A 27757-nucleotide genomic window follows, 5' to 3' on the forward strand; every position below is an offset into this window, starting at 1 on the left:
CCCCCCCAAACCTTAGCTGTTTCGGCGGTGCGGTGCTGGGGAAGGAGGGTTTGTTTCCGCGGGGCTGGGCGGTGCTGGGGGGTGTGTGTTTCCGCGGGGCCGGGGGGTTTCGGCCCTCAGCTGTTTTCTTTGGAGTAATATGGCCCTCGCCGCTTTACGAGTTGTGCAGGCCTGATCCAGCCCATCACTATGTCAGTGCAGGATTGTTCTCTGTATACAGACTGGAACAGGGTAGTGATCTAGCCAAAGTGACGGAATGAAGAAGATGCAAAGTTGTGAGTCAGTCTTTTTCCTGTGGGAATGAAAGGTATCAAGGGTATGTTTATACTGTGATAAGAATGAGCTAGATTGGTTTGGGAAGTTATTTCTGTAAGTTATTTCTTGCTTTTCCATGTAGGTGAATATGTCGTCTTTTGTCTGGCCTACTGATGCTAAAATACTCTTCTGTATTTCAGGTTACCACTGCTGGTTGAATTGTGGCACAAAGATAAAATGACTAAAGACATACTTCTGGGAGTTGCCAGGCTGCAGCTTTCAAATGTTTTGGGCTTGGAAAAAACCCGATTCTTGGGTACTAATGGTGAACAGTGTTGGCGTCAGACCTGTAGTGAAACAGTTGGTGTTATGGCAGCACAAGGGTAAAACTTTTTTTTTATTTTTTTTTATTTTTTAAATATAGTTTGCATTATAGCATGTCTTACCTTTTTAATTTTATTTGTTTAATGTTTTCTCCTGATAAAAGAATCCCTTCCTCCCTCTATTTACCCCTTATCTTATTTTGAAAACCGTTTCCTCTTAACTTTCATTTGAAGCATTATGTCAGATGCTTGAAAGGGATAGAACTTTACATTCATAGAATTTTATGAATAACTGTAATACATACTGTCATGGTATTTGGGGGTGATTTTTTTTTCATGTTTTAACAACTTTACAGAATTTCTATATAGAAAAATGTACCTATCATAACTTGATATTTATGTTCAAAGTGCTGTAGAAACTTAAATTATTGCTGAAATTTCTGGTAAAATTTGAAAATAGGTAAGAAATGTTATTTGACAATCCAACAAAATATTCAGTTGAGCCGCTCTTTGAAGGGATGCTATCATACTTGTAGGTCAGATTTGGCCCCAAACTTATATTTTTGTAAAAGCAAGATTTCACAAAACTGATTGAAAAGCCAATATAAATATTTCTTGTAATTTGTATGTAAATAAACATTCCCTTCTGGAGCTGTACAAATGATTAGTACTGGAGTATGAGAAACTGAAATTTATATTGACTGACTTTCATTTTCTAAGTTAAGAAACGCAAAGGTAATCAGAACAAATAGTGAAAAGTAAATTTAGATTTTTAAAAAAATCTTATTTTAATAATCTGAAATATTTTAGGACTGTGTCCCTATTAATATCTGTAGACTATACATATATTGAGACTGACGGACAATTTCTCAGTATTGCATTAAGTCAAATTTTTCTCTTGTCTGGGAAGTAGGCAGTTGGACAACAGTAACTTCAGGAACCATTAAGAGAGTGACAGAACTGAAAATTCCCACTAATTATTTGTTTAGACAAGTTATTTTGTTGTGGCTTTTACCTCCTGGAAATAACATAGCCTAGTTTTTTCAGATCCAGCTGTAAACACGGCTGCACCCTCATTCCTCCTTCCATGCAAGTTATTAGGTCTGGGTCTGTTCTTAGCTGACACAACATACGCTGTAATTGTTGGCTTTTTTTCTCCTTCCATACTTTTTGTTTGTTTGTTTTTTAAATTAGGATAAATACGTCTTGGATCTTCATTTTGGAACATATTATTCTTTTAAAACTTTCCAGCTTGAGGCTGCCAAAAATGAATATCACTTCCTCAGTATGAAACTTCAGAGTTAGTATTATCAAAGCTTACAAACCTTTATATGTTTGGGTGACTACAGAGAAGGAGTAGTAAAGTAAAACCCATTCATTAAGGCCTTCATTCAGGAAAGCACTTAAGCCTATGCTTAACTTTAAACATGTGCACTGAAGTCAATGGGATTTAAACAAGTTAGCTATATGCTTGAGTGCTTTCCTGAATCAGAGTCCAAGAGGTTTCATTTAGGTGTCCTGAATCAGTATTGTGATCTATAAGAAACTCAGCAGGAGTTTGTTGGACAGTGTCTTTCAGAGGACTTTCTAATAGTACAATAACTTGTTAATAGATTTAGGGGCCTCAACCTTTACACATTATGAAAAGTCCCAGTGAAATCAATGGGACTACACATGAAATGAAATCCTGCCCCATTGAAACCAATGGGAGTTTTGCCATTAACTTCAATAAGGCAAGGATTTCACCCCTAGTTTGTAAATGTAACCATATGTGTAGCTCTTTTCAGCATCATGGTCTAAATTATGATTTCCTTTATAGAATCAAATGGACTTTTCCCCAAGAGTGAAAATCTCTGTTCAAAATGAAACACATGGCAGTATTGCACAAAACTTAATTACCAATAGATGGCACTTTCAAAACTGTAATTAGCATGTGTTTTTACTGTGGCAGTGAATTTTAGTTTCATTCTCGTTTGACATAAAGTATTCACTATAGTACTAAATGTCTCTTTGGACATGATCAAATTAACAATTTACCTTAACATCTCATCTCTTTATGTAAACTATATACATTTAATATAACATAGAAAAATATAAATATTTTGGGTTTTGTTTTTAGAAAATTAGAAGTTGAGTTCTGAGAAATTAATATAATATGCTTGCATACTCCACTCTCAAATTTAGTTAACTTCTTCCCTTGGAAAATAGAATATAACATAGGCGTAGTTTGACTTTTATATTTGGGGGGGGGAAGCTCCAGTCAGGTCAATGGGGCCACGCGTGGGGGGCGAGGGGGAATTCTGCGCCTGCCCAAGGCTTGCAGTTTGCGGGGGGGAGGGAAGGGGAAGGAGCAACATGCCCCCTGCCCTCCCCAAACTATGCCTATGGAATATAGCTTTTTAAAACCTTTTAAAAATACTTCAGTAGATCTTTTTAAACAATGCTGAATAAAGAAGTACTTGGACCAGAACTCTCTGTACCAAAACAGACCTCGATGTTGGAATGATTGTTGCCTTCATCTCTATGGTGTTTATATGCATACTTTTCTTATTTAAACATCCTCTTCTCATGCAATATAAACACACTGGTTCCACTGCCTTCCACACCCAGAGAGATGGGGCAGGCAAAATTTTCTCTTGGCTAGTGGGCATCATTTACTCTCTGTGTACTCACAAGTTGTAAATGCTATCTTTCTTTTTTATATCTAGAATAGTAAATCTCTTATTGAAGACACTTTGCATATCCGTTTCAGTACAATAACATTGTCATGAGACTCCCTAGGTGGGGTTCAGATTTTCTTTATAGGATGTGGGGAGAAATAATTCCCCGTTCTAAAGTGAGCATTAGGAAGCCACAGACTTTTCACTTGTGAACACATTTTGAATAAAACGTATTTGAGACTGGGGCTTTGGAAGGAATAGTTCAGACTATCTCCGGGGAGGTAGCTGCTCTGTGATGAAACGAGGAGAGTTAGTGAGAAAATGGTTAAGTTAAGAGGTCAAGAGTTTAAAGTGGAAAAGGTTAACAAATTCAGTGGGCAGGTGTATTGATTTAAAAGAATAGTATTCAGGCATGTTGCTAAGTAGTATATCAGTTATGTTAATTTTTTATAATTTTTAAAAAGTTAAGCATACAATTGAATATAGGGTTCATGGAGTAAATTCAGTTGCAAAATACTTTGATCAAGTACATTTTTCAGATTGGAGATTTAAGATTGTAGCCCCAACTGAAGCATTGATTCGTTTTGTAGTGTTATGTGTAATAAAAGGGTTTTATTTTTTTTTCTTAAGGAGCAAGTCTTAGCTGTTCTTGAAATAGTGATAGATTGTGTACTTATTACTGTAAGTTCTGTAAATTAATAGTGTTTTAGAACTCTCACATGCAGCATGCTATCCTCTGGAAGAGATTCGAACAGACTACACTGTAAACTCGTTCAACCTTTTAGCTTTGCTGTTCTACACTACCTTGCCGTAAATGAACTACAGTAAGTTTTATGGCAACTTCCAACAAAAATAAAGAATAATCATTCTTATGTAATTTTTAGGGCAAACAATAGGATAGCAGAACTTTCTTACACTGTGACTCTGGAAGATTATGGGCTTGTGAAAATGCATGAAGTTCTGGTATCAGATTCTTCTCAGGTAAATTATACAGTCCATTAACCTAATCCTTTTTCTTTAAAGTTTCAATTAAAGTTGATGGAAAAAAATAAAATTGCATTGTTTTCATAATCAGTGTTTAGGTGCTGGGCAGCAGCAGGTCCCTCCATCTCAGCCTCCTCATGTCCCAGAAACTGAGCCAGAGCCACGAGAAACTCTTGAATACAAAGCAGCACTTGAGTTAGAAATGTGGAAGGAAATGCAAGAGGACATCTTTGAGAACCAGGTTCCTTTATCTATATTTTTATAACAAAATTCAGACTGCATCTCTGCTTGAGTGACATTTAACAAATGGGGAAAAATCATTCAATTCAGTTGGCTGATACAGGATCATATGACAGAGCTTTTCTTACTGGTCAGTAGGAGGTTACTTCTTGATCACCTAGCAATAGACTGAATCAGGTTTATATGACCTTATGGGTCACGACCCCCCAAAGAGTACCAGGAGGTTTGTGGGATGTTGGGGGAGGGAGAAGGAAGGTATTGGGGAGCGGGGTCTGATGTATGTTTCCACCCTCCAATGTTTTCTTCTGCTACAATATCTTTGAAGGTGAGAGTGGGCCCTGGCTATGTTTCCTCCCCCATGCACATAGAATCATAGGACTGGAAGGGACCTCAAGAGGTCATCTAGTCTAGTCCCCTGCATTCATGGCAGACTAAGTATTGTCTAACCTGCTCTTAAAAATCTCCAATGATGGAGATTCCACAACCTCCCTAGGCAATTTATTCCAGTTTGCTTTTTTTGTTTTGCCACAATGTTACACTTTTGACCCATTTTAGTTTGTGGTCCACTATGACCCCCAGATCCCTTTCCGCAGTATTTCTTCCTAGGCAGTCATTCCCCATTTTGCATGTGTGTAACTGATTATTCGTTCCTAAGTGGAGTACTTTGCATTTGTCCTTACTGAATTTAATCATATTTACTTCAGACCATTTCTCGACATGGGTGGGAGGAGTGGCTGATATGGTGCATAAGATTGAGCTGTCCACCTGGGTTGGGTAGGTAGCACCTGGTGGAGACACCTAGCCCAGGGAAGGGCAGGATTCAGAGCATGTGGCCAGCCACTGGGGGCAGGAAGGACAGGGCACAGGCAGCTGGGCAGGGGGCACAGGTGCCAGCCATTGAGGAAGTAGGTGCACTGGGTGCTAGCTGCGGAGTGGGGGAGGAGAAGGGCACCCCCCTCCCACTGCTGAGTTTCAGTAGCTCCACTTGCTCCCCTTCCTATCACTTTGGTGGTCTAAACATGATTTTTTGTGCTTCTAATTTTCAAACTGCCTACCTCGTAGATTCTTGGGGGCCATGTTAATGGAGGTGATCCCAAAGGAGGTCGTGGGAGGAAAAAGTTTGGGAACCACTGAGCTCAAATATATCCCTGAGAATATTTTTAAAGGATATAATAAAATGTACAGATTCTTGAGTTTTTAAACTTTATGAAACTCGAGTTGAAAAGATGACCACTGTTAGGTATTATCTTCTTTCTCCCGCTATTCAACCTGCATATTTTTTATTCTGTATTAAAATCTACTGCTCTAGGATTTTTTGTCCATTGCTGTCCTTCAGTTCATGAAGTCATTCATTTATATCCTAGGCATTGTTTCAAAAATAGTGGTAAACGTTCTTATAAAAAAAATAAAAAAATTCAAGGGATCCTGGGTTTAAGTAGGAAATTTTTTGATCATAGTAAATATAAACAAAGATTATTGCATGTCATACTGTGTGTTTGCTGTACTGCTAAATGCTATTAAAGTACAAAGATGTTTCAATATCACTGTATGTGTTACACTATTAAATCAGATGCAGAGTGGCTCAATGTATTTAAATAGTTTTAACAAGTATTGTTCATGGCATCCTTCTACTAAAAGCCATGCATGTTCAGTATCCTGCTCCTCTACAGGTCAGATCTCCCTAGGAGTTCTACTTGTGTAAAGCCAGAATATTTTAACTAAAATCTGCTATGTGGATCTGAGAACAGAATTTTGTTCTCATTCTTCAGGAAGACTCTCCTAAATACACCTCTACCTCGATATAACGTGACCCGATATAACATGAATTCGGATATAACGCGGTAAAGCAGCGCTCCGGGGGGGCGGGGCTGCGCACTCCAGCGGATCAAAGCAAGTTTGATATAACGCGGTTTCACCTATAACGCAGTAAGATTTTTTTTTTTGGCTCCCGAGGACAGCGTTATATCAGGATAGAGGTGTAATTACTTTACAGTTGGCTAGCTGTGCATTTTAATTTTTTCTGTAGCTTTTATTTTATTGACTTCCAAAGATGAAGTGTGTTTTTTGTTTTGTTTTTGTTAGCTAAAAAAGAAGGAGTTGGCTCACATGCAGGCACTTGCAGAGGAGTGGAAAAAAAGGGATAAAGAAAGAGAAGCATTAGTAAAGAAAAAGGTAAGGAGAGTGACCCATACAAATTCTTTTGCAATATGATAACTTCAAACAAGAGCATAGTTGGGGATGTGCGGCTGTTAGTGGGGACCCACACTTCACATCATTAAAAGGGCAGACAAAATCCTTCTTTCAAACTAAATCTAGAACAAAGGTCACTTGTGCTACCAATCATGGTACTGAGGTAGTGTATTAGAAAGAGAAAAAGGATCTCTGCCATGCCATGTAATTTCTATATTAGCTAGCCTTAATATTTGAAGATTTGACTTCCCTTGTATAGTACAGAAGTTCATCTCTAATTTCTGATCCTAATACAGTGTTTCCCAAACTGGGGTTCGTGAACCCCTGGGGTTCACGAAATGTTACAGGGGGTTCTCGGGGAAAAATTCCCTAATGGCGGACAAAGCTGTCCCTAGGGACCCTGGGCAGCATGGGACACTGAGGAGACTTAACCTTAAAGACTCCTTATAAGAAATGGAAAGGGAGGTGGATATTTTTTGCTGTTTTTAAAATTAAATAGGCAGCTAGTATTATTTTTAAAATTATTATGAAGAACAAATTTAAGCTTTGTTGTAACGTGCATTGTTTGCCTGGACTGCTCAAGACCTGAATGCTTGTGTAGGAGAAACTCTTTGAGTTGGCTTCTTAAATACGTTCCTGCTGTTTCACATCTGATACTCCTTGATGAAACATAGGAGCCTTGTCTTATAACAGGCTTATTCAAAGTGATACAAGCTACAAAAGTGAGATCTTGGAAGAGTGTTGCCATTTTCATAATGCAATAAAAATATTGTAATGATAAATAATAATATATAGTGTGTAATAAACATGTCACAAAAACAAATTTTATATTTCCAAGATCACTGCTTTTATAATTTATACTCAGGTAAAGGAGAAAATCCCTGGAAATATTCATTTTTAAGAGGGGGTTCACGAGACTTGACATTTTAGTGAAAGGGGTTCACAGGTTGTTAAAGTTTGGGAACCACTGTCCTAATACATGCATGTTTTAAGTTTCATTTCTGTTTATATAAATATTGGAGTGTATATATATCTGGAGCTCTGGGCTTATCTAAAATTGGGATTTTATTACAAGAAAAAAAAATCAAGAAATCGGTGCTTGTTTTTAGGTAGCGGAATATACAAATTTGGAAGAACAACTTCAGAAAACCTTGACAGATTTAGAGAAGCGTGAACGACAGCTTGTCAGTGCAGAATCAGAGGTAAAAAATACTTATCAATATGTCAAAGAGAATGTATGTTTAAATCCTGCATGCATATATACATGTTCTTGAGCTTTCCTATTTCCCCCTTTCTGGACATTCTCTTAGCAGTTGGGTGGATATCGGGATTTATCACCTCCAATATGAATATCATTCCATTTCATCAGCTTCTTTTGAAGTTTGTGGACAGAGATAAGAGTGCAATTTTATTTCTGGTATCTGTGTGGCAATACTCTACTTTCACTTAATTCACCTGTTGGTTTGCGGTAATGGGAAAATCTGAATTGTGTCCTCAGCAACAGTAGTATGTGTGCAGAGAAGACATCTGCCCAGGTTGTAGGTGACATTGGAAATGTTTTTGGGGAAAGATTGAGGTCATAGTTAATGTTTTTTGCATTACATTGCAAGTCAGATGAATTTGGTGAGTGTATTATGTACCTGTATCTGTTAGAAATGATCATCACTTTTCTGTGGGGGCCACATTGTCTCATAGACAGTGTGTAATTTGATACCTGGGTGAAAAGGTACAGGGAAAAAATTCTCTATTAATTGGCAATTTTCTGAATTTCTCGCCCCCCCCCCCTTCGGTTTTGTGAGTGGGTGGGTTATGCCCTGATGTGCCTAAACTGACTTTAACAAAGTCTCTGTTTGCTGTTTTCCTGGGTGGCCTTTTTTTGTTTGTTTGTGAAGGACCCACCAGTTGGGAAGGAGGGGATGTGTGTGGAATATGGAGGTGGGGTAGACTTGACAAAAGGCAGAAGCAGGCAGGTATTAAGTGCCTATTGTGCGGTAGCTGTAGTAGTGGTCTAAAGTGGAGAGGAGTTCTCCAAGACCTCACATCCACAAATAGCTCCCCTTGTCAGCCTCCCCTTTTAAGGAATGCGTTTTTGGATGCATCAGCATCACCCTGTAGTGGCACCACCCCAAAGTGTCACCATCCCATCCTAGTATAAGTGGTTCTGAGTTGGGGATGAGAGCATCAGTCTGCCTGCAAGGGCATTCTGCCTTCCCCCAGCACTAATTCTTGCCCCTTTTACAGAGACTCCTGCTTCCACCTCAGAGCTCCTTTGTTGTCTGAGCAGCCTCATCAGGGCCACCAGATGCATTTGTCTGCTGGCCAGTGAGCAGAAGATTGGTGGGTGGAGAAGTTGCTTAGAGAGGAACCCTACTCTCCTATTGTAATAGCTTCAGAAAGAGATTCCCCCACCTCCTCCTTGTTCCCATTTTAACATACAAGAGTGCTAAGCAGGGGCTGGATGGGCTGAATTGTTCAAATTCTGGCAACCAGATAAAATGTGTGTGCTATATATCTCCTAGCGTGACAGCCCCAAGAACAAGGGAGAAAGAGGAGCAGCAGCACCTAACAATGCTGCTGGGTCCCAGTGGATCTTCCACATCAGGGGAGGAGAAAGCTAATTGTGGATATGAGGTGGGGAGGGCTTCCCTATTGCCCCCTTTCTGGACATTTTCTTAGCAGTGTGGGTGGATATGGGGATTTATCACCCCCAATATGAATATCATTCCATTTCATCAGCTTCTTTTGAGGTTTGTGGACAGAGATAAGAGTGCTCCCAGAATGAGCTGTCCTGGCTCTGTCCACGCCTTGCCCTACATTGAGATTCCCTGCATACCCGAGATGTAACTTGCTGTGTAAATAGTCATATATCTGACAAATTTCCTTTTTAGCTTTCATTCAAATACCCAGTGGCTAGAGTTTGGCCATGGTCATTTCAGTCTTGAGGGAAGGTATTTTTATTAATTTTGAATTACTAATATTTTTAGCTCAAAATTTGCTTCGGATTTAATGGGACACTGACCTGAAGATTTAGAGATACTATGAAGCTGTTGTGTTCAACAGTATCTATGCAACATGGTTTTTAAAAAAAAGTCTTTATCATGTACATAATTTCAGAAGGAGGTTTTTTGAGAGGGTTTTATTCAGCCTGTAGCAACCCTACTGTTCTTCATACCTTTTTGGAAAATTCAAGCATCCAAGAAAGATCATATTCCATGTTCAATTCTGGATGTGAAGGTTGAGACCTGTTGAACTGAACATCTTGATTCAACCTTAAATCTGATCTCACTGTTATTGCTCCACTATAATAGGCTAGATGGGATAAACTCAGTTCTTCAGCTTATGATGGATTGAGGAAGTGCAATGTCTGTGGACTATGCATGGACAGTAAGATGTTGGTATCTCTGGCCCTTAAGAGGCAGGTGAATTAGAGGAGAGTTAGATCTGTGGCCAGTATGTAGTAATGTGAAGGTCACTATTTCGAGTCTGGGAGGGAATAGCAGATGACTATAGTCCATATTGGAAATATAGGAATCAAGGAAGTGAAAGTAATACTTATGAGCCATAAAAAGTGGATCCAAGTGTAATGAGAATTTATTAAAACGAGTACTAACGGTTGTAATGAAGACTTCCAACTAAAGATCATAAACCTGTCTATTACTGCATTCAAAAATGTTTTAATTTTAAGCTCCAAAGAGTAAAGAGAGAGTTGCAAGCACAGCATGAACGAAACTTTCAAGAACTGCAGGATTCTGTGCGGCGAGTCAAAGAAGAATGTGCACATCAAGTTGAACTGGAGAGGTCAAAGATCAAACAGCTGGAAGAGGACAAGGTCCGCCTGCAACAGCAAGTAAGTAAAGAAATTAAATTACCTTCCTTCCCGCTGGGTTGAGTGGAAATAAATATACAAATAACATTAAAAAGTTGTATATTTAGACACAAGCATAGTCTGGCAACTTGGAAATCAACACTTTGGTCCCAATCATTCAATGAGCTTGACGCAAGCATAGAGGTCCACCTATAAGAAGCTTATTGCAGGAGCAGGGCCTTTATTTTACCATTTAGGTATTATATCATTATTTGCTTTTTGAGGCTGAAAACCAAATTGAAATTACGAAGGTGTATTGTATTTGGGACAAAGAGTCCTGTGGCACCTTATAGACAGACAGACGTATTGGAGCATAAGCATATTCACCCACAAAAGCTTATGCTCCAATACATCTGTTAGTCTATAAGGTGCCACAGGACTCTTAGGGTACGTCTTCACTACCCGCCAGGTCGGCGGGTAGTAATCGATTTATCGGGGATCGATATATCGCGTCTCGTTAAGACGCAATATATCGATCCCTGAACGCGCTCCCGGTCGACTCCGGAACTCCACTGGAGTGAGCGACGGTAGCGCAGTCGACGGGGGAGCCGCGGCCGTCGATCCCGCGCCGTGTGGACCCCCAGGTAATTCGATCTTAGATACTTCGACTTCAGCTACGCTATTTGCGTAGCTGAAGTTGCGTATCTTAGATCGATTTCCGCCCCCCCTCCCCCGCCCACCAGTGTAGACCAGCCCAGAGTCTGGATCTGTAAAAAGCAACAAACATGGCTACCCCTCTGATACTTGTATTTGGGAGTGATGCTACTGAAGTGTAGTGTATATTTCCAAAATTTTGCTGAAGCAATTAGAATTTATTAATGGTATTTCTAACTATCTTGACTGTTCACTTAATTTTACAGCCCAATCGTAAAGCAATGCTAGTATAGTAAAATATTTGAAAATGGAAAAAATAATTTTGAGAATACATTCTTCTTTTCACTTGGCATAATTATCTTTCTATCATGTGAATAGGGTAGCAAACCTTTTTGTTGAATGTTACAAAGGATGTTGGTAACAGAAAAATAAAGCATGTTTTCTTTTTAATTCTAGTAGCATTATTTCTAACCGTTCATGTTGAGCCATTTTACAGCTGTCTCTCTTAATTATTGTTACTGGAAATACACTATGGAATATTGCTTAAATATTTTTCAGTGTGTTTAGCTCATTTGAATGGTATTTTTTTTTCTTTAGTGTTTTTCATGTGTCTTTCATTTCTTACCAATCCATAAACTCTAATGTTAATCCCACAGTAGCACTGACTAATGAAGAGATCCATCTGTATCGTGCTAGAGGAATCCTTTGTATTAGAAACAGCTGGGTTTTTTTTCAATTTTGTCCTTTTCAGTATGTCTTTAATTTTCATTTAGCATTATCTTGGTTTTAAGATTTTTTTCATGTGAAAAGTAGTATCCAGTGTGTGTATCAAGGTTTAATGTAAATTTTCCATTGTGTTGTTGAAGAGATGTTGACAACCTAGAAATAGTCCAGCTGTTGAGTCAAAAATCATTGACTTTTGATTACAAGCATGATATCTGTTGTATTCATATCTGATCATTTAAAAATTGAGTCCACCTTCCAAACTCATTCTGCTGCGTTCAGCCAGCATTTTAAATTGTGGATATATCACACAAGCGTACATTTCAATTTTCACATAAATCATATTAACTATTTTTATTTAGACTATTTAAACTATTTTGCAATATTCAGAGCATGAAATACTTTATACAGTTGTGACCTGGTCATGCCACACCTCTGTTCATATCCTAAGTCAGAGGTGGGCAAACTACAGCCTGCGGGCCACATCCGGCCCGCGGGACCCTCCTGCCCGGCTCCTGGCCCAGGAGGCTAGCCCCCGGCCCCTCCCCTCAGCGCAGCTGCAGAGCTGGGGCCTGACCCAGTGCTCTGTGCTGCACAGTGGCGTGGCTGGCTCCAGCCAGGCAGCACGGCTGCCTGTCCCGGCGCTCTGGGTGGTGCGGCTATAGCGCCGCCAGGCAGCACAGTAAGGGGGCAGGGAGCGGGAGGGGGGTTGGATAGCGGGCAGGGGAGTTCGGAGTGGTGGTCAGGGGGCACGGGTGTGGATTGGGGTCGGGGCAGTCAGACGGCAAGGAACAGGGAGGTTGAATGGGGGCAGGGGTCCCCAGGGGGCAGTCAGGAAGGAGAGGGGGGTTGGATAGGGTGGTGGGGGGCAGTCAGGGGTAGAGGTTCCCGGGGGCAGTCAGGGGACAGGGAGAAGGGGTGGTTGGACGGGGCAGGGGGGCTGTCAGGAGGCAAGAAGCAGGAGGGGTCAGATAGGTGGCAGGGCCGGGCCACGCCTGGCTGTTTGGGGAGGCACAGCTGCCGCTAACCAGCCCTCCATACAATTTTGGAAACCCGATGTGGCCCTCAGGCCAAAAACTTTGCCCGCCCCTGTCCTAAGTTAATATATTAGTTCATTACCAGAGGCCCAATCAAACCAGAGATTGGGACACTGAGGGCCATATTCAGACATGATATGAGCAGGTTCAATTCCCCTGATACCACACCTGAATCTGGCCTTTAGTGTACAAAGCTAAGCTCTGATGATCATTAAATATAGCCTTAAAATTCATTAATATTAGTAAATGTGATGAACCAGAAGACACACTAATTTAATTAGTAAAATATTAGTTGCCACTGAATGGCCCATATACAGTAACTCCTCACTTGAAGTCGTCCCGCTTAACGTTGTTTAGTTGCTAATCAATTAGGGAGCATACTCATTTAAAGTTGTGCAATGCTCCACTCTTACGTTGTTTGGCTGCCTGCTTTCTCCACAGCTGGCAGCCTCCCTACGGCCCCCTCCCCCCCCCAGCGCCTCCTGCCCGCTGGCAGACTCTGTGGATCAGCGCTTTTTCCCCCTCCTCCCCCCCGCGGCAATCAGCTGGCTTGCAGCGTTTAGAAGGGAGGGGAGGGAGGGGGGAGGAGCCAGGATGGAGAGAGCGAAGTAAAGGGGGAGGAGATGGGGGGTGGGGGAGAAAAGAGGTGGGTCAAGGGTGGGGGATTGGGGGAAGGAGTGGAGTGGGCAGGCTGAAGGTTGAACCCCCCATCTCTGGTGCTTGCAGAGTAGCGGAAGCTGCCCTGGAACCTAACCCCCCCCATTTACATTAATTCTTAAGGGGAAATTGGATTCGCTTAACATCGTTTCACTTAAAGTTGCATTTTTCAGAAACATAACTACAACGTTAAGTGAGGAATTACTGTATTTTTTTCCTCAGCAGAGTAGCATAGTGCTGACCACCTTCCATTGTCCTTATACCACATACATCATACCTATCAGTCCCCCTGAAATTCACAGTGGACAAGCTTATTGCATCCTGCTGGCATTCACGCAGGTTTACACCAATTGGATTCCTTTTCCACCCCACTTGCTGGATCTTGACATTTTGGTTTTGTTACAGCAGTGTCCCCCCAAATTTGCCCAACCTAGTGCATTGCTTTCAAATTGTGCTGGTGCAAATTTGCCTGGATACATTGATTGCTTAAAGACCAAGTGCTGTCTTGCCCCAATGACACTGCCAGTGACCTGATGTTGATATAAAGGAATAATTCATGCTACTCAGTTTCCTTCAGATACATATCAGTGATTTTAGTAATTAAAGAATGACATACCAAAAAATGCTTCACTACATTCCATGCTTCCAGAAATTTTTATGGCTCTTCAAATAAATGTAACCTAAAGTATGAAAAACTAAGAAAGCTTTTGCCTTTTCTTTGCCTAAAGTTGCAGTAAATGGGAGATGAAAAGTCTGGCCCATAGCATCTTTATTGTTTAGTGCCAGCTAACTGAATCTGGACAGCTGTAACCCCATGCATTATCTTCATATCCACTAGTGTGGGCTTCTTCATTTTTCTGACCTATTAAAAGGCCTATCTTTGTGTCTTCATACATTTGCCTATTTAAGATAGTCGTAGTTCAAATTCTTGATTTTCATGCTTGAAGAATTCTTTCAAAATACCATTTTAAATGACTGTCATGCAGTGTATGGTGTGTGAAGGTGAGCCCAATCATTTTCAAGAACGGCTATTTGGGTTGTCTTCTTTGAACTGTTCTATTTGAGATCTACTGAATAACGGAATCCTGTTTTGTTTTTGACAGCTATGTATATTGTTTTTGTAACACTTCCCAATGGCAGAATCTCGTTGACTGTTTGCACAGCATAGGCATCTATTCTGAGTTTCGTTACAAGAGATGTACACCCTTCTCCTGGAAGTGATTCTCAGGTCTTGGAAAACAAGCAAGGGATTAGACATTTGGTGTAAATGTTTTTAGCATTACAGGCATTTCCTCACAACTGAGCCAGTTAGTTACCTTGTTGATGGTCAACATATATATGCCATATTTACAAAGGAATTAGCAGGAATAAAAAGAGAGATGGTATGTTAGCTGCCTTACTTTTACAGTACAGGTATGATGAATTCTTTTCAAATGGCGTAAATAAGAATGACTGGAACCTAAATGTCTCCGCCTTGTGGGTTTTTTGGTTGGTTGGTTTTTTTGGAAGTACTACTGTCTTCTGATGATATTTCTGTACAAAATAATAGACAGTTTTAAATGTTGGATACCAAAATGTGTTGAGCAATTGGGACCAAATAAATAGATGTATTAATGCAACAATTTCATGCCTTTAACCAAAATGAATAATTTCCCCAATATTTGGTCCTAAACTGCTAAGCTAAAAAGAGAACCCATGGAGAGAGTTATATTTACATGTTAAAAGTGAATCAAAATCCAACAGTTAGAAATGCTTCATTTCCACTAATGAAGTGAACTGTGTCATCGAAGTGAACCGTTAGTTATCTAATTGAATAATTTTCTAACAAACTAACTTGTATCATTACTTTATGTACTCCTTTTCCCAGTAGATAATTGAAACTGTTCTGCCAGGCATTTTCTTTACATTTCCAATCTGGAGTATTGAAAGTGCTAGTTACTTAAAGATATGACTTGCATAGTTCTTTTGATGGAGTGATATGGTCATATGTTGGTTAAGACAGCATCTTTGAAATTATCCATTTTTATCTAGAAAGCAAAAATCCTGTCTTCCTGCAACTCTGCAAGTATACTGTGAGGGCAAAGGTTCCTAACATTTAAGTAATTTGTCACTGAAGTCTTGCTGCTTCAGCCTTTTAAATCATTATTTGGCTAACCAAAATATTATTTATTTCCTCTTCCAGACATTCCTGGACAAGCTATACTGGTGAATTTGAGTCAAAAGTAAAAGCTTAATATAGAAGATACGAATATAGCTGACTTTATATTAAAAAAAAAAAAAGCAGCCATGTGTACAAACTTGATGATAAATGTGCATTTTTGGTTGTAATTCTATAGAATTACAAAGTCTCACTTGAAAAATTTGAACAGCTATATTTATACATTTTAGTCTTTATGTCAGAGGGAAATAGAACTTTCTTTCCTGTGTAGCCAAAACTTTCCTTAAACATTTTCTGTTATGCTCTCTGTATATCCCATAATCAAGAATTCATTACTTATGAATGTGAAGCTTTCAGTGTCTGTTTTATGTCAGTTACTTGACTGAAATAAAATGTTAGGTCCAGGGGCTAATTTAAGTTCTGTGACTCATTCATCCCCCGTGAATGTATTTTATTGTTAAATTAATGTATTCTAATGGATTTCATATCTGGGTGTTTCTAATGTAGTTTTATGAAGCAGAAAACAAGTATAAGATTTTGGAAAAGGAGTTCCAGCAGTACAAGGAACAGCAATGCAGCAAACCAGAAATCCGGTTACAATCAGAAATAAATCTTCTCACTTTAGAAAAGGTACTTTTGGACTTTACTAATCTTCCATAATGATGTTCTCATTATTAATGAAGATGAAAGAATAATCTGTTTCCAAGATGAAGTGGGTTAATCTCCATTTTTTGTCTCTTCCAACAGTTTCTTCAGCCACTAAATATTTAGAACCTATTTGTAGGTCAAACTGATCTTGTGGAATAGTCTTATATAACCTTTTTGACAGTTTTTGACTATTAGAAGTCAACATTTGACAATAATTACCACATTTATATCCAGTTCTAAGTACAGGGGGAAACTGTAGAAACTTACATACCACTTGGAAAATGCTTATGTTTTAATGGCTACCATTGTAGTTAGAATTGGGGGGGGACTCTGAAGAGCAAAACCTGGAGAGAAAAATAATTTAGGGTTTTGAATTTCCTAGCTTTTGTTACGGTAAGTTCAAGATGGATATTTCACTATTACTTTTTAAAGAGTGCTCCAGAAAGAAGTCCCCTGTTTGTTTACAGAACAGAAACCACATTTGTTTTAGCAATGATAACTACCCCCATTCAACTCCTTCAATGAGTTTCAACCATAGATAGAATGGCACCACCACTAGGAGTGAGAGGGTAGTTTTAGTCCGTGTTCATTTGGTTCTTTGCATTCTTGCTTGACTAACCAGTGAGAGTGTGCATTTCCCATCTGGACATTGTTACAGAGATTTTAACTGAAGCCATCAACTTATTTTAAATGGGTCACTGAACAGCGGTCATGTAGTGACTACTTTACTTTATTTTACTACTGACTTGAGCTGGTTTCTAAGAAGCAGTGACCATATCATTGCTAATCCACTGAACCATCCAGCCCCAGATATTCTGTTATCAACTCAAGCCACTGATCCCTATTTTTCCTGCCATGGTGGTATGAGTTGGGTCAAACTATGAATTTTTCTCTGTGGTTCACATTTTTAAAAAGTGAGAACAGAGATTTATGCGCACACATAATTCAGTGTATGTTTTTTGCCTTCAGACCATAAGCCCCCTTTTTGAAATTTTTGGCCTTAAATGTTTACTTTTGTTTTTCATAGCCAGTTTCCTTTGAGATCTCCGAAGACTGAATGGTAAATAGTTGTGTTATTAAAAACTATAAATCTCACTCAAAGTTGTGTGTTAATGTTTAGGACTACTTGGGTGGAACACTTACCCGTTCCCAGAATACAACATAACAGGCACTCAAAATTAACAGGCATCAAATTAAGACCCATAAGATTTTTTTTTTTTTTTTAATACGTCATACAATTAACCTATGAAACTTGCTGCCATAAGATTTTGGGGGTAAATAGGCTAATTCTTTTAATATTTACTAAGCTATCATTTCAGAATTAAAAATATGACTTACTACTGACTGAAGTCTGGAAGAATTTAATAGGGTAATGGCAACACACTTAAGTGTATTATGGAAGACATTTACAACGTCTTCTGAAGTATCTGAGAGAGACAATATAGATGAGAGAGTAGTATCTTTTATTGCCCTGACTTTTTTGTTGGTGGAAGAGACAAGCTTTCGAGCTTCACAGAGCTCTTCTTCAGGTCTGAAAAAGGTAACAAAATACAAGGTGGGCAGATTAAGAATAAGGCTGTCTACATTACAGTTTTTGTCGGCATAATTTGTCACTCAGGGATGTGAATAAATCCACTCTCCTGAACGACATAAGTTACACTGACATAAGCACTGGTGTGGACAGCGCTATGTTGGTGGGAGAAACTCTCCTGCCAATATAGTTTCTGCCACTTGCAGGGGCTGGAAAAGTTAAGCCAACAGACGAGCTCTCTTTTGTCCTTTTAGGATGGCTACATTCGAGAGTTTACAGCGGTACAACTGCATCGGTGCAGCTGCACTGCTGTAAACTCTCTAATGTAGCCATGCCCTTAGGGTTTAACATGGGGCAAGAAACCACTTAAAATGAAGCAGGCAATTAACACCTCTACAGTCATAGCACAAAAGAGGGTTAGCAGGTTACAGATTTTTGTAATGAGTCATAAAACCAGTGTCTCTGTTGAGACCATGGGTTTTTTTTTTAGTGTCTAGAAGACTTTTGAATTTAAGTTCCCAGGTTAGTCTTTTGAAGGTGTCATGCAGGTTTCCTTTGAGAGCAAGGACTGAGAGGTCATAAATGCAGTGATGGCTTTGTGAAAAGGTGTATTTGTCTTTTTATCATTTTTCTGTTCACTTGAGAGTGTAGTGACATGGATGAAATCAGACTAGCTGTCGTTGGGGCATTTGATGCACTGGATGAGGTACACCACATGTGTCGGACTCATGTATCTTTAAAGGCATGTTGTGGGAGTTATTGATCATCATAGCAGTGAGGTATGTCTGCAGGTTTTACATCTGTTATGGAAGTGTATGGTGCCCCTTTGCGTTGATGTATCCTGGTCTGTGGGGAGCTAACTTCTGATGACAACGTTGGTGAGGTTGGGGGTGTTGTTCGAAGGCCAGAATTGGGGATTGGGAAACATTTCTTTCAGGATGTGGTTCCCTTCAAATATGATTGTAATTGATGATACTTGCTATGGATTCTAGTGAGGGGTTGTAGGTGACCACTAGAAGTATGCAGTGGTGGGGTGTTTTTGTTTTGTTCTCCCCCTGTATTGAAGCAGGTTCTCTCAGGGTATTTGGGTGATCCATTCTTTGATGTGATCTACTTCTCTTATGGAATGTCCTTGTTTGGTAAAGGTGGTTTTAATTGCATTAAGGCTATATCTCGGACTTTCTCCTTGGAGCATGTTCTGTGGTTCCCTGGCCGTACATAACGGTGTGTTCCGGTAGTTATTAGATCTGTGAAGGTAAATGTGGAGATCCATGGGTTTCTTCTGCATAGTCATCTCTAGGGTCTCCATTGTTGAAGCTGATTTTGGTATCCAGGAAGTTAATGGTCATGTGGAAGTATTCTAAAGAGAGTTTGAAGGATGGGTGGTGGTGGTGAAGGTGAAGTTGTAGAAATCTGAGGGAGTTTAGGTAATCTGTCCAGAGGATGAAAATATCATTGCTGTACCTTAAGTATATCATTGGTTTCATGGTGCATTTGTCCAGAAATTCTTCCTCAACGTGACCTATGAAGGTTGGCGTATTGGGGAGCTATCCTAATATCCATGGCTGTTTCCATGGTTTGGACAAAGTGTTTGTTGTTAAATGTATGGTAGTTTATGGTTGAGTATGAAATGGATGTGTTTGGGGTGGATATCTGAGGGTTGTCCATTGTCTACTAAATACATGAGGCAGGGAGGGATGTTGGTGTATAGGAGGTGAGACCATGGTGGTAAAGACGGTGGTGTTAATGTTGCAGAGTTTCTGGAGGAAACAGGCTCTTTATGTGGGGAGTGGTTTGAGGATGGTTTCTGAGAGTCCTAATATTTCTTCAGTAAGAGTGCCATGGCCAGATATGATAGGTCTGTCTGGGTTCCCTTGTTCTTGTATTTTGAGAAGCATGTAGACGGTCCCTGGGGTGGGGGGTTGATGATGTAGAGATTCTCTTGGAGTTTTTTGGGGAAGGATTTGTTTATATCCTTAAATTCCTGTGGCCATTGTGGTATGAAATCTTTAAGTTCTTTATAGTTGGTGTATTCGGAGAGATGTTGGTTGGCCTCATTGATACGTTCATTGTGGCTGTCTGCTGATTTGATCACGATTTGGTGGTTGACCTTCAGGGACTATATAGCAATCCTCTTGATGGTTGAGAGGATGTAATGTTTAAGGAGTTCAGTTTTGTTTTTTGTTTTCCCTGAAGCAATCAATGTAACAAGCAAGTGTGTGGTTTTGTCCACTGGGGGATGTCCAGTCAGATGATGATTATTTTTTTCCCTTGTAACTGTCCATGGGGATGTGTTAGTGTGGGTAGTGTCATCTTTGAGGAAGAATTCTTTGAGACTGAGGACTTGTCTTCACTACGGGGGTAAATTGACCTAAGTTACGCTACTCCAGCTATGTGAATAATGTAACTGGAGTCGACGTAGGTTAGGTCGACTTACCCCAGTGTCTTCATTGCACTGCGTCGATGGGAGATGCTGTCTGGTCGACTTCCCTTACTCTTCTCAGAGCTGGAGTTGACCAGAGAGCGCTCTACCATCGGTTTATCGAGTCTTCACTAGACCCGCTAAATCGATTGCAGCAGCATCAGTCTCCCCATAGTGAAGACCAGCCTTGAGTGAGCGAAAGGGTTCTTCTAGTTCTTCCACATGCTTGTGACAGAGCAGAAGCTCAATCCTTTGGAGAGTCTACATAATTCAACTCTGCTTAGTGATAGTCTTGATAGATTGATGATGTTGGGGTGTCAGGTAGTGTCCTGTGGTGAGTCCTGCTGCTGTGGTTTCTCCTGGAGGTTGTGTTCTGTGGATTGTGGAGTTGTAGTCGGTTCCACTTTTTGGTTTTGTGTTCGATGGCTGTCATAAAGTTTTTTGATAGTTGCTTTGGATTTCCTGCATGATAGGTTTCCTGTTTTTTTTTTTTTTTCCCCCTACCCGCCTTCGGTTCTGTGGGAGCATCTGATGATTTCTTCTTTGAGGTGGAATTATGTGAGAGGTAGATGTCTCTTTATTTTTTTCTGAAGTCCTTATGCAGAGCTGTTCAGCATATCTAAAATTGTATGTAGTGGCCAGAGGTTTATGGGTGGTGAGTCTTCTGGGGATGATGATTTGTTTCTTGCATTTGCTCAGGAAGTAGCTCTGGCTGTTAAGTTTGGCTTCCTTCTCTTTCATGTTGTGGAGTTGCCATTCCATTTCTGAAGTATTTAACATTTGCTAGTTTGAGGTAGGATAGCCATGCTAGATGTTCTGATATAGCATATCCTAGCTCTCTTACCAAAATGTAATTTTTTTTAAATTTCTGCAGCTGAATTGTAGTATAAAGTTTAATACTTCTGTATATCATGATAAACTTCTCTGTGAAAAATGGAGATGATTCATAATTCTAAAGCATTGGCATTTCACATTTACCTTTCATTTTCTTTGTCGGAGTTGTATTCTATGCCTAGAACAGGAATAGTCAGGAAAAAGATTGAACTATTTTATATTTGAACCATGTCTTGTCACAGATCCTAGAGAGCACTCCTGCTTGGCCACCCACTAGGACTGCTCTGAGGGGACTCCAAACCTCTACTGCTGTGGATCCCTGGGATGTTTCAAGCTCCTGGAGCCTGAACACAATACAGCACTGCCCCAATCTTGAGGTCGTTATGCACATTCTCAAGGTGCAGACCTTCTGTCTGACACCTCCCTCTACATGTTGGAATCTGCTGTCCAGCCGCCAAGCCCCTCTGCGTTCAGCACTGGCCCCAGACTCCCTAGTACTTAAACACACCCCTCTCCCAGGACTCTACCCCAACAGATGCGAAGCTTCTGGTTTACAGTTTAACTCTGTCAGGGCACGCAGTAGTTGTGAAGCTGTCAACACACACATTGCCTCGACTTACGTCTTTATGCTCTTTTTACTTAGTAGATAAAGCAAGGAGAATACAGGTCATACAAAACAATAAAACATCTTAAACACAGTGTCCCTCACTAGCTGCTCATTCTCTTGGGAGTCTTTGGGGGATCCATCTGTGTTCTGTCAGGCAAGCAGACTGGCAAGGACCTCCCCCCCCCCCCTTGCATACGCTGTCCCAGCAGCAGCCTTCCTCCTCTTAATCTGGTGCAAAAAGCCTTTCTCTCTAGTTCCCCCATGTGAGTCCCTTTATGGGTTGCTGCTGGTGTTTACCTGCTTCTTTTAGTTTTCCTGGCAACTTTCCATTTCTCTCAAACATCCCCCTTTTCAGACAAAAGGAGGACATCTCTCTCAGCTAGAGCTAACCCATTGTTCCAAGATGTTTTACGTTGAATAGATGATTGAGTGTGCATCACTCACCATTGGTTCTGGCTTGGCAGAGATATGACAAAACGCTGCTAACCCATGGTGGAGCCATATATGTAGGCTTTCCATGACACAATAATTTTGTGATACAATTTTACAAAATCATTCACAATTCAGAAATGATAAAATTAGACATTCTGTTTGTATTACAACTTATCAGATGAGAGAGAATTTATACTGAAACCTGGACAGATTTTCTGTTACCGCTTAATTAATAAAACTCCAAACTCTGTATTGGCCACAATAATTAACTTGGTTCTTAGTTTGAGACATTGAGGCAGTGCATTCCTGAAAATTTAGCCAAGTTGGCTTTAATGCAGGTATAACAGATTGCTTAGTGCATATAAAAATAAATATTTTTGATATGACCACTGGAGCCTAGTTACCTTCGTATATTTTAAATTATAGCCTGAACAAGTATTTGCCTATAATTGTAATGATCTCTTACCATGTTTTACCATTCTAATGTAATCTTCAAATATTTGTTTAGTTTTATGTCTTTATCAATGGTAAGTTAAACAACAATATTTTTGCAACGTTCTAGAGCAAATTTGCCTGTGTATAGAGGATAACCATGAAACCTAGGCCAGCTTTCCTGATTTCCTCCTCCTCCTTTCCTCCCCCCCCCCCCCCCCCGCCGCAATCAAAGGTCCACATTCTGCCCTCTGAGACCTATATTTGCTTTAGTAAGCTGCCTACACCTCTAAAGGCAAGACTTGGCCCTAAGAGTTTAGAGTGCCCCTTAAACTGGAATGCTAACAATTAGAGCTTATTATAGAAAAATGAATGTGTTTTTCACCGCTTTGAGGCTCTTTAAAAAAAAGTTTACATTAGCTGTCTTGGGGCTAAGACTAATGTAGTTCTTTTTTGTACAGACTGCTAGACAATAAAAATAAGGCTATATTTTAAACAAGAAAATGTTCATGTGTCATAATATTTACATTAAATTACATAACAGCTTTAGATGATGTTGTATGTTATACTGCATAAGCACTTTTCTTAAACGGACTCTTTGTATATATAATCTTTCCATGATTGTTACCACTAGTATAGTGTTTCAGCTGATATGATTTTAATCACCATAAGGTTGAACTTGAAAGAAAGTTGGAATCAGCTACCAAATCAAAGCTGCACTACAAGCAACAGTGGGCAAGGGCTTTGAAAGAACTTGCAAGACTAAAACAGGTATGTAAATAGGGTAGAGCACATGCACAATAAGGATGTAGTAGTCTTTTTCTTTGTGTTCCTATGATAAAAACTATTTATTAATATTATGTGCTAGTCATGCCTGCTATTGTTGCATATTGATTTCCATTATAACTGCCAGTGTATGTTTAAAATGGTCAAAACTTTCCTAAACAGTCAGTTTTGGGCTGGAATTTTTTTACAACTGGGCTTTGTCTGACAGTGATTTTTAGCAAAATCTCTTCATCTATTTTTGAGTGTAGGAAAAATATCTATTTCCCAAAGTTTAAAAAAAAATTCTGACTACACTTTTATTTTTAAAATAACAAGGATACAGAACAACTGGCTAAAGTTTGGAACTTAAACTTGGACATAATTCTCATTGTAGACCAGGGCCTTTGCTTGGGTTGGAACTGGGGTGATTTAAAAAAAGAAAAGTCACTTCTGGGGATGCTCAGTAAGCATCTGCTGGAAAAAGTCAAAAAATAAAAAAGTTACCATGGTTTATCTTGGCCATGATGCACATCCTGTTGTTTTATATTTTATGCCAGAAACTGCAATATTTAACATTTAACCATATTCAACACTGAACCAGAAAAACAAGAATGAAAAATGCTATGCATGAATAATGCAGTTGAGTAAATGTCGCTGTTAGAATCTAAACTGGCATTTCTTCTCTTTTACACTCTAACTTTAATTGTGCAACCTTAACATTGCATTCAGGACTGCTTTAAGAAAATCTAGAATGTCACATGCAAAGTCATTCAATAGTAGGGAGAAACAGAGCGTTGATTCTGAACCTGCGCCGTCACCGCTAGCTGCAGAATCAAAAGAATTACTCAGAAAACTTCTTTGCTGCCCAGCCTCTTATGGAATTTGCCCCAAATTCCTTTACAATGTCAAATGGAAGGGTAGAGGTATAAATCATGTGTCCAGAAGTACTGTGCAGTTGGGAAGTAGACTTTGTAATAGTGGATGGAGATTTCCTGCTAAACAGGAAGTGGCTACCTACAATGTTCCTTATCTAGAGTTTTGTTTTAGTTAAATATCTTATTTTCCAGGTGTCTCAGGTTATGATGGCATAGCACTGTCAGTATAAAGTTTGTACGCCATATTCTGTAGTACTGGAACATGAGCAATAAACACTCTCTTGCATTTTAATCTGTTCCTGGTGGGGATGAGGCGCCCGTGTATCTGAGGATCCATTGTAGATTCATGTTTGGCAGTATTAACTGAATTAAACCTTGTTGCATTAGTCTCTGGTTTTTTTGTTTTAATTTTCTGTATTTTCCAAGAGAAAAGTGACTGAGGGTAAAAATTGCTAGTGTGTTTAAATACTTTTTAAAATTTTTTTAATGCTTACAAAGTCTACATCCTAACTGTGGTGTGTTGAATGAAGGGTAGGGGTAAAGTACCCATCTTTGCTGCTGTTGGTTAGGAGGCAAGTTTGTTTTTGCGTTTATGTTGTTTTTTGCAAAACTGACGTAACAGGCATCAGTACATCAGTTTACACTGTGACAGCTATATGGTCATAAAGAATACTTAGGCCAGATTTTTAAAGGTATCTAGGAGTCTAAATTTCATTTGCAAAAGGGATTTAGGCACTTCGGAGCCAAAAATCTCACTGTCAATAGGATTTTGGCTCCTAAATGCCTAAATCACTTTTGAAAAATTAAATTTATGCTCCTAAATCAGTTAGGTATTTCAGTGTGGTGTACTGTAACACCTACATACCTTTAAAAATCTGGGCCTTAGCTTTTAAAAAAATGATAGAATTTGTAGAATTTTGCAGAATACAGCAAACTTAGAGAGATCCGGAAATCACAGGTTACACAATTTTTTCCTGTCTCTGAATTTTCCCATCAGTGATGCCAATAGAGGGTTTTTTTTGGTTGGTTTGTTTTTGTGGATTTTTCTGTGTTTGTCAGTGAGGCATTTAAAATCTCTCTCAAGCAAACATGTAGCAGCAGTTCCTTCATCCTCAGTAATTCATATACATGCCAGTATATTATTTTTCCTTTACCTACTGCCTTCTATAAATATGGCTTGTGCTTGCAATAATTTAAGATTCTGACCGTATCTAACGGAAGTGCTTACAAACACACTAGAAAAAGCAAGAATTTTACCAATCCCTAGATCGAAACAAAGCCTAATACATTTAAAGATTGAGGGTTCAGACAAGGGTCTTCATGTTTTCATACTCCATGTTCACCCCTGTTTCCCATCCCTTTTTTACTTTATGGAAGGACTTCTTTTCGAGGAAAGGCACTTCTAATTCACTCCAGCATTAGGGACACTCTTCACAGAATAAGTGAGCACCTCAGCTCCCTGAATCCAAATCTGATTCAGCAGGACCCAATAAGTCTTTGGATTATGTTCCCCTGCTTTTCCATTTCAAGGTTTTGAAGTGTATGATCCAGGTTGCAGTATAAAAACTGCCTTTCCTGTTTTTCCATAAGATTTGCAGTGGCATGAAAGGAGCTCTAATCTAGGAATATAGACACCCAGTTATGAGGAAAAGCAAGAAGAGAGGGCTAACTCACTCTTTCCTGCAATACTAGAGATCTTTCTTAGCAGGATCTAGCAGAGACATCACTAAAGAATAGGCCAACCAGTTGCTCTTAGAAAATTACATCTGTGGATTGGAAAGGAAAGTCTACTGGATTGGGAAGGAGAATCTAGCTAGCTATCTGGATATGTGCTCAAAAGGAGACCCTGTTTCTGGATACGGGAAGGGATAAGCAGGATGCTGCTACTTCTCTACCTCTCCTTTCCTTCCCCCCGTGAAGAGAAAACACAATCTAATGGATAACTGAAGCTTCAGGAAGGTCCTTCAGTGAGAGTCCGATGGTCTTGTTGGGAGGAGAGGAGAAATTTGGGTACTAATCAAGGAGGGATATGGAGCCTAAGGCATTGTCATCGTCAAAATCTTTGGATAAGCCAATAAATTTGAGTGCCCAAATCTGAACTCAATGAATTTGAGATCCCAAATTCTCAATGCTCTGTAAGTTATAAATAAAGATAAATCAAAGAAATTAGCGCAATGTATATTTGATAATAGCTAGAAAATCAAAGGTTCAGTTTTACGTACTGTCCTCAGATTGTTCCTTTTTGTCTAATTATTGTAGGGGTCAGAAATTGGCCCATAATATTTCTGAAATACACCTCTACCCCAATATAACTCTGTCCTTGGGAGCCAAAAAATCTTACCGCGTTATATCGAACTTGCTTTGATCCACCGGAGTGCACAGCCCCGCCCCCCCGGAGCACTGCTTTACCGCATTATATCCGAATTCGTGTTATATCGGGGTAGAGGTGTACCTATGCACAACAGGGTGATCATTTGCCTCTCTAATCTTTTCACACCAGAAGCTGGATTTTCCCAAAGGAAGCACCAAAATGTCCTGCCTGTTTTTTTTGTTTATTTGTTTTCCCTTAAAGGCTTTTTAGATTCCTGTTAGATGCATTTCACCTTTAGTTCAGTGGTTCAAGTCATGCCAGATGGGTAGTGACAAAAACCATCACTAGATAAGAAGTTTGGTAACTTTAATGGTTCCAGTCCAGGCCCAGCTGAAACCCTTGTTAGACATCTGAACCATTTAAATGAATGGACATTAAGACCAAATTATACTCCCCTAAAACTTTATCCCTGAAAGTAGTCCACTTAAAATTAGATGAAGGCTTTTTTGTGGGAAATATAATATTAATGCTTATGCTACTATCGTTAATGCTGTACTTATTCTATTGATAAATAGGATTTAGTCAATCTGGCACAGTTAAAAAATTAAAAAAGCAAAACTGATCAGGAACCCATGGACTGTGTCTGAATATAAATTTGGAAATTTAGTTGCCTTCAGGAATTCCACATCAGCTTTAGTTCAGATGATTTGTGCAATTGCAATAGTTCATCCAATTCCTTGTTTAAATTGGATTAGTACCATATTAATTTTGTGTTGCCTTGGGTGAATAGCCACAGGGTTGTAATCTGTGCCAGTAATTTGTCACACCAAAGCCCTCTGGAGGACTATACAAAACATTTGTGTAGTGAGGATTAGACGTTGAAAGCCATATCTTAGATTGTTAATAAATGTTAATGACAAAACCCAGCTGGTAAGTCTTGGAAATGGGATCTAATGCTTTGTGCCCATTGCCAAAGAACTGTTTAAACAGAGATTTCCATTACTCAAAGGTGACCTAGTACAGTCAATTTATGAAATAAAGAAGCATAATCAACTGGCTGAGTATTTAGCAAAATGTTCTTTTCTTCTGATTTTTCAACTTTAAAAGTCCATGTTTCCTTAATTATAGCATTTTATTTTTCTTTGGGAACTAGTCATGTTAGAACACTGCTGTGATGGCTTTATATTCTGTAGAAAATGAAGTTTTGTGCATTG

At 39.5% G+C, this 27757-nt stretch overlaps 1 protein-coding gene across 2 annotated transcripts in view; it reads left to right on the forward strand.

The window, feature by feature from the left end:
- Positions 1 to 27757, forward strand: part of CEP120 (centrosomal protein 120) — a 72455-nt gene that overhangs the window by 34941 nt on the left and 9757 nt on the right. For both annotated transcript variants that reach the window (XM_026652407.2, XM_026652408.2), the window contains 8 exons: positions 456 to 638; positions 4123 to 4219; positions 4314 to 4463; positions 6545 to 6634; positions 7762 to 7854; positions 10338 to 10499; positions 16194 to 16316; positions 23265 to 23363. In XM_026652407.2, the coding sequence (XP_026508192.2) occupies positions 456 to 638; positions 4123 to 4219; positions 4314 to 4463; positions 6545 to 6634; positions 7762 to 7854; positions 10338 to 10499; positions 16194 to 16316; positions 23265 to 23363 (997 nt within the window). The remainder of the gene's footprint in view (positions 1 to 455; positions 639 to 4122; positions 4220 to 4313; positions 4464 to 6544; positions 6635 to 7761; positions 7855 to 10337; positions 10500 to 16193; positions 16317 to 23264; positions 23364 to 27757) is intronic.

Source organism: Terrapene carolina, unplaced genomic scaffold (assembly GCF_002925995.2).
Source record: "Terrapene carolina triunguis isolate 2854851 unplaced genomic scaffold, T_m_triunguis-2.0 Scaffold113, whole genome shotgun sequence".
Lineage (NCBI taxonomy): Eukaryota > Metazoa > Chordata > Testudines > Emydidae > Terrapene > Terrapene triunguis.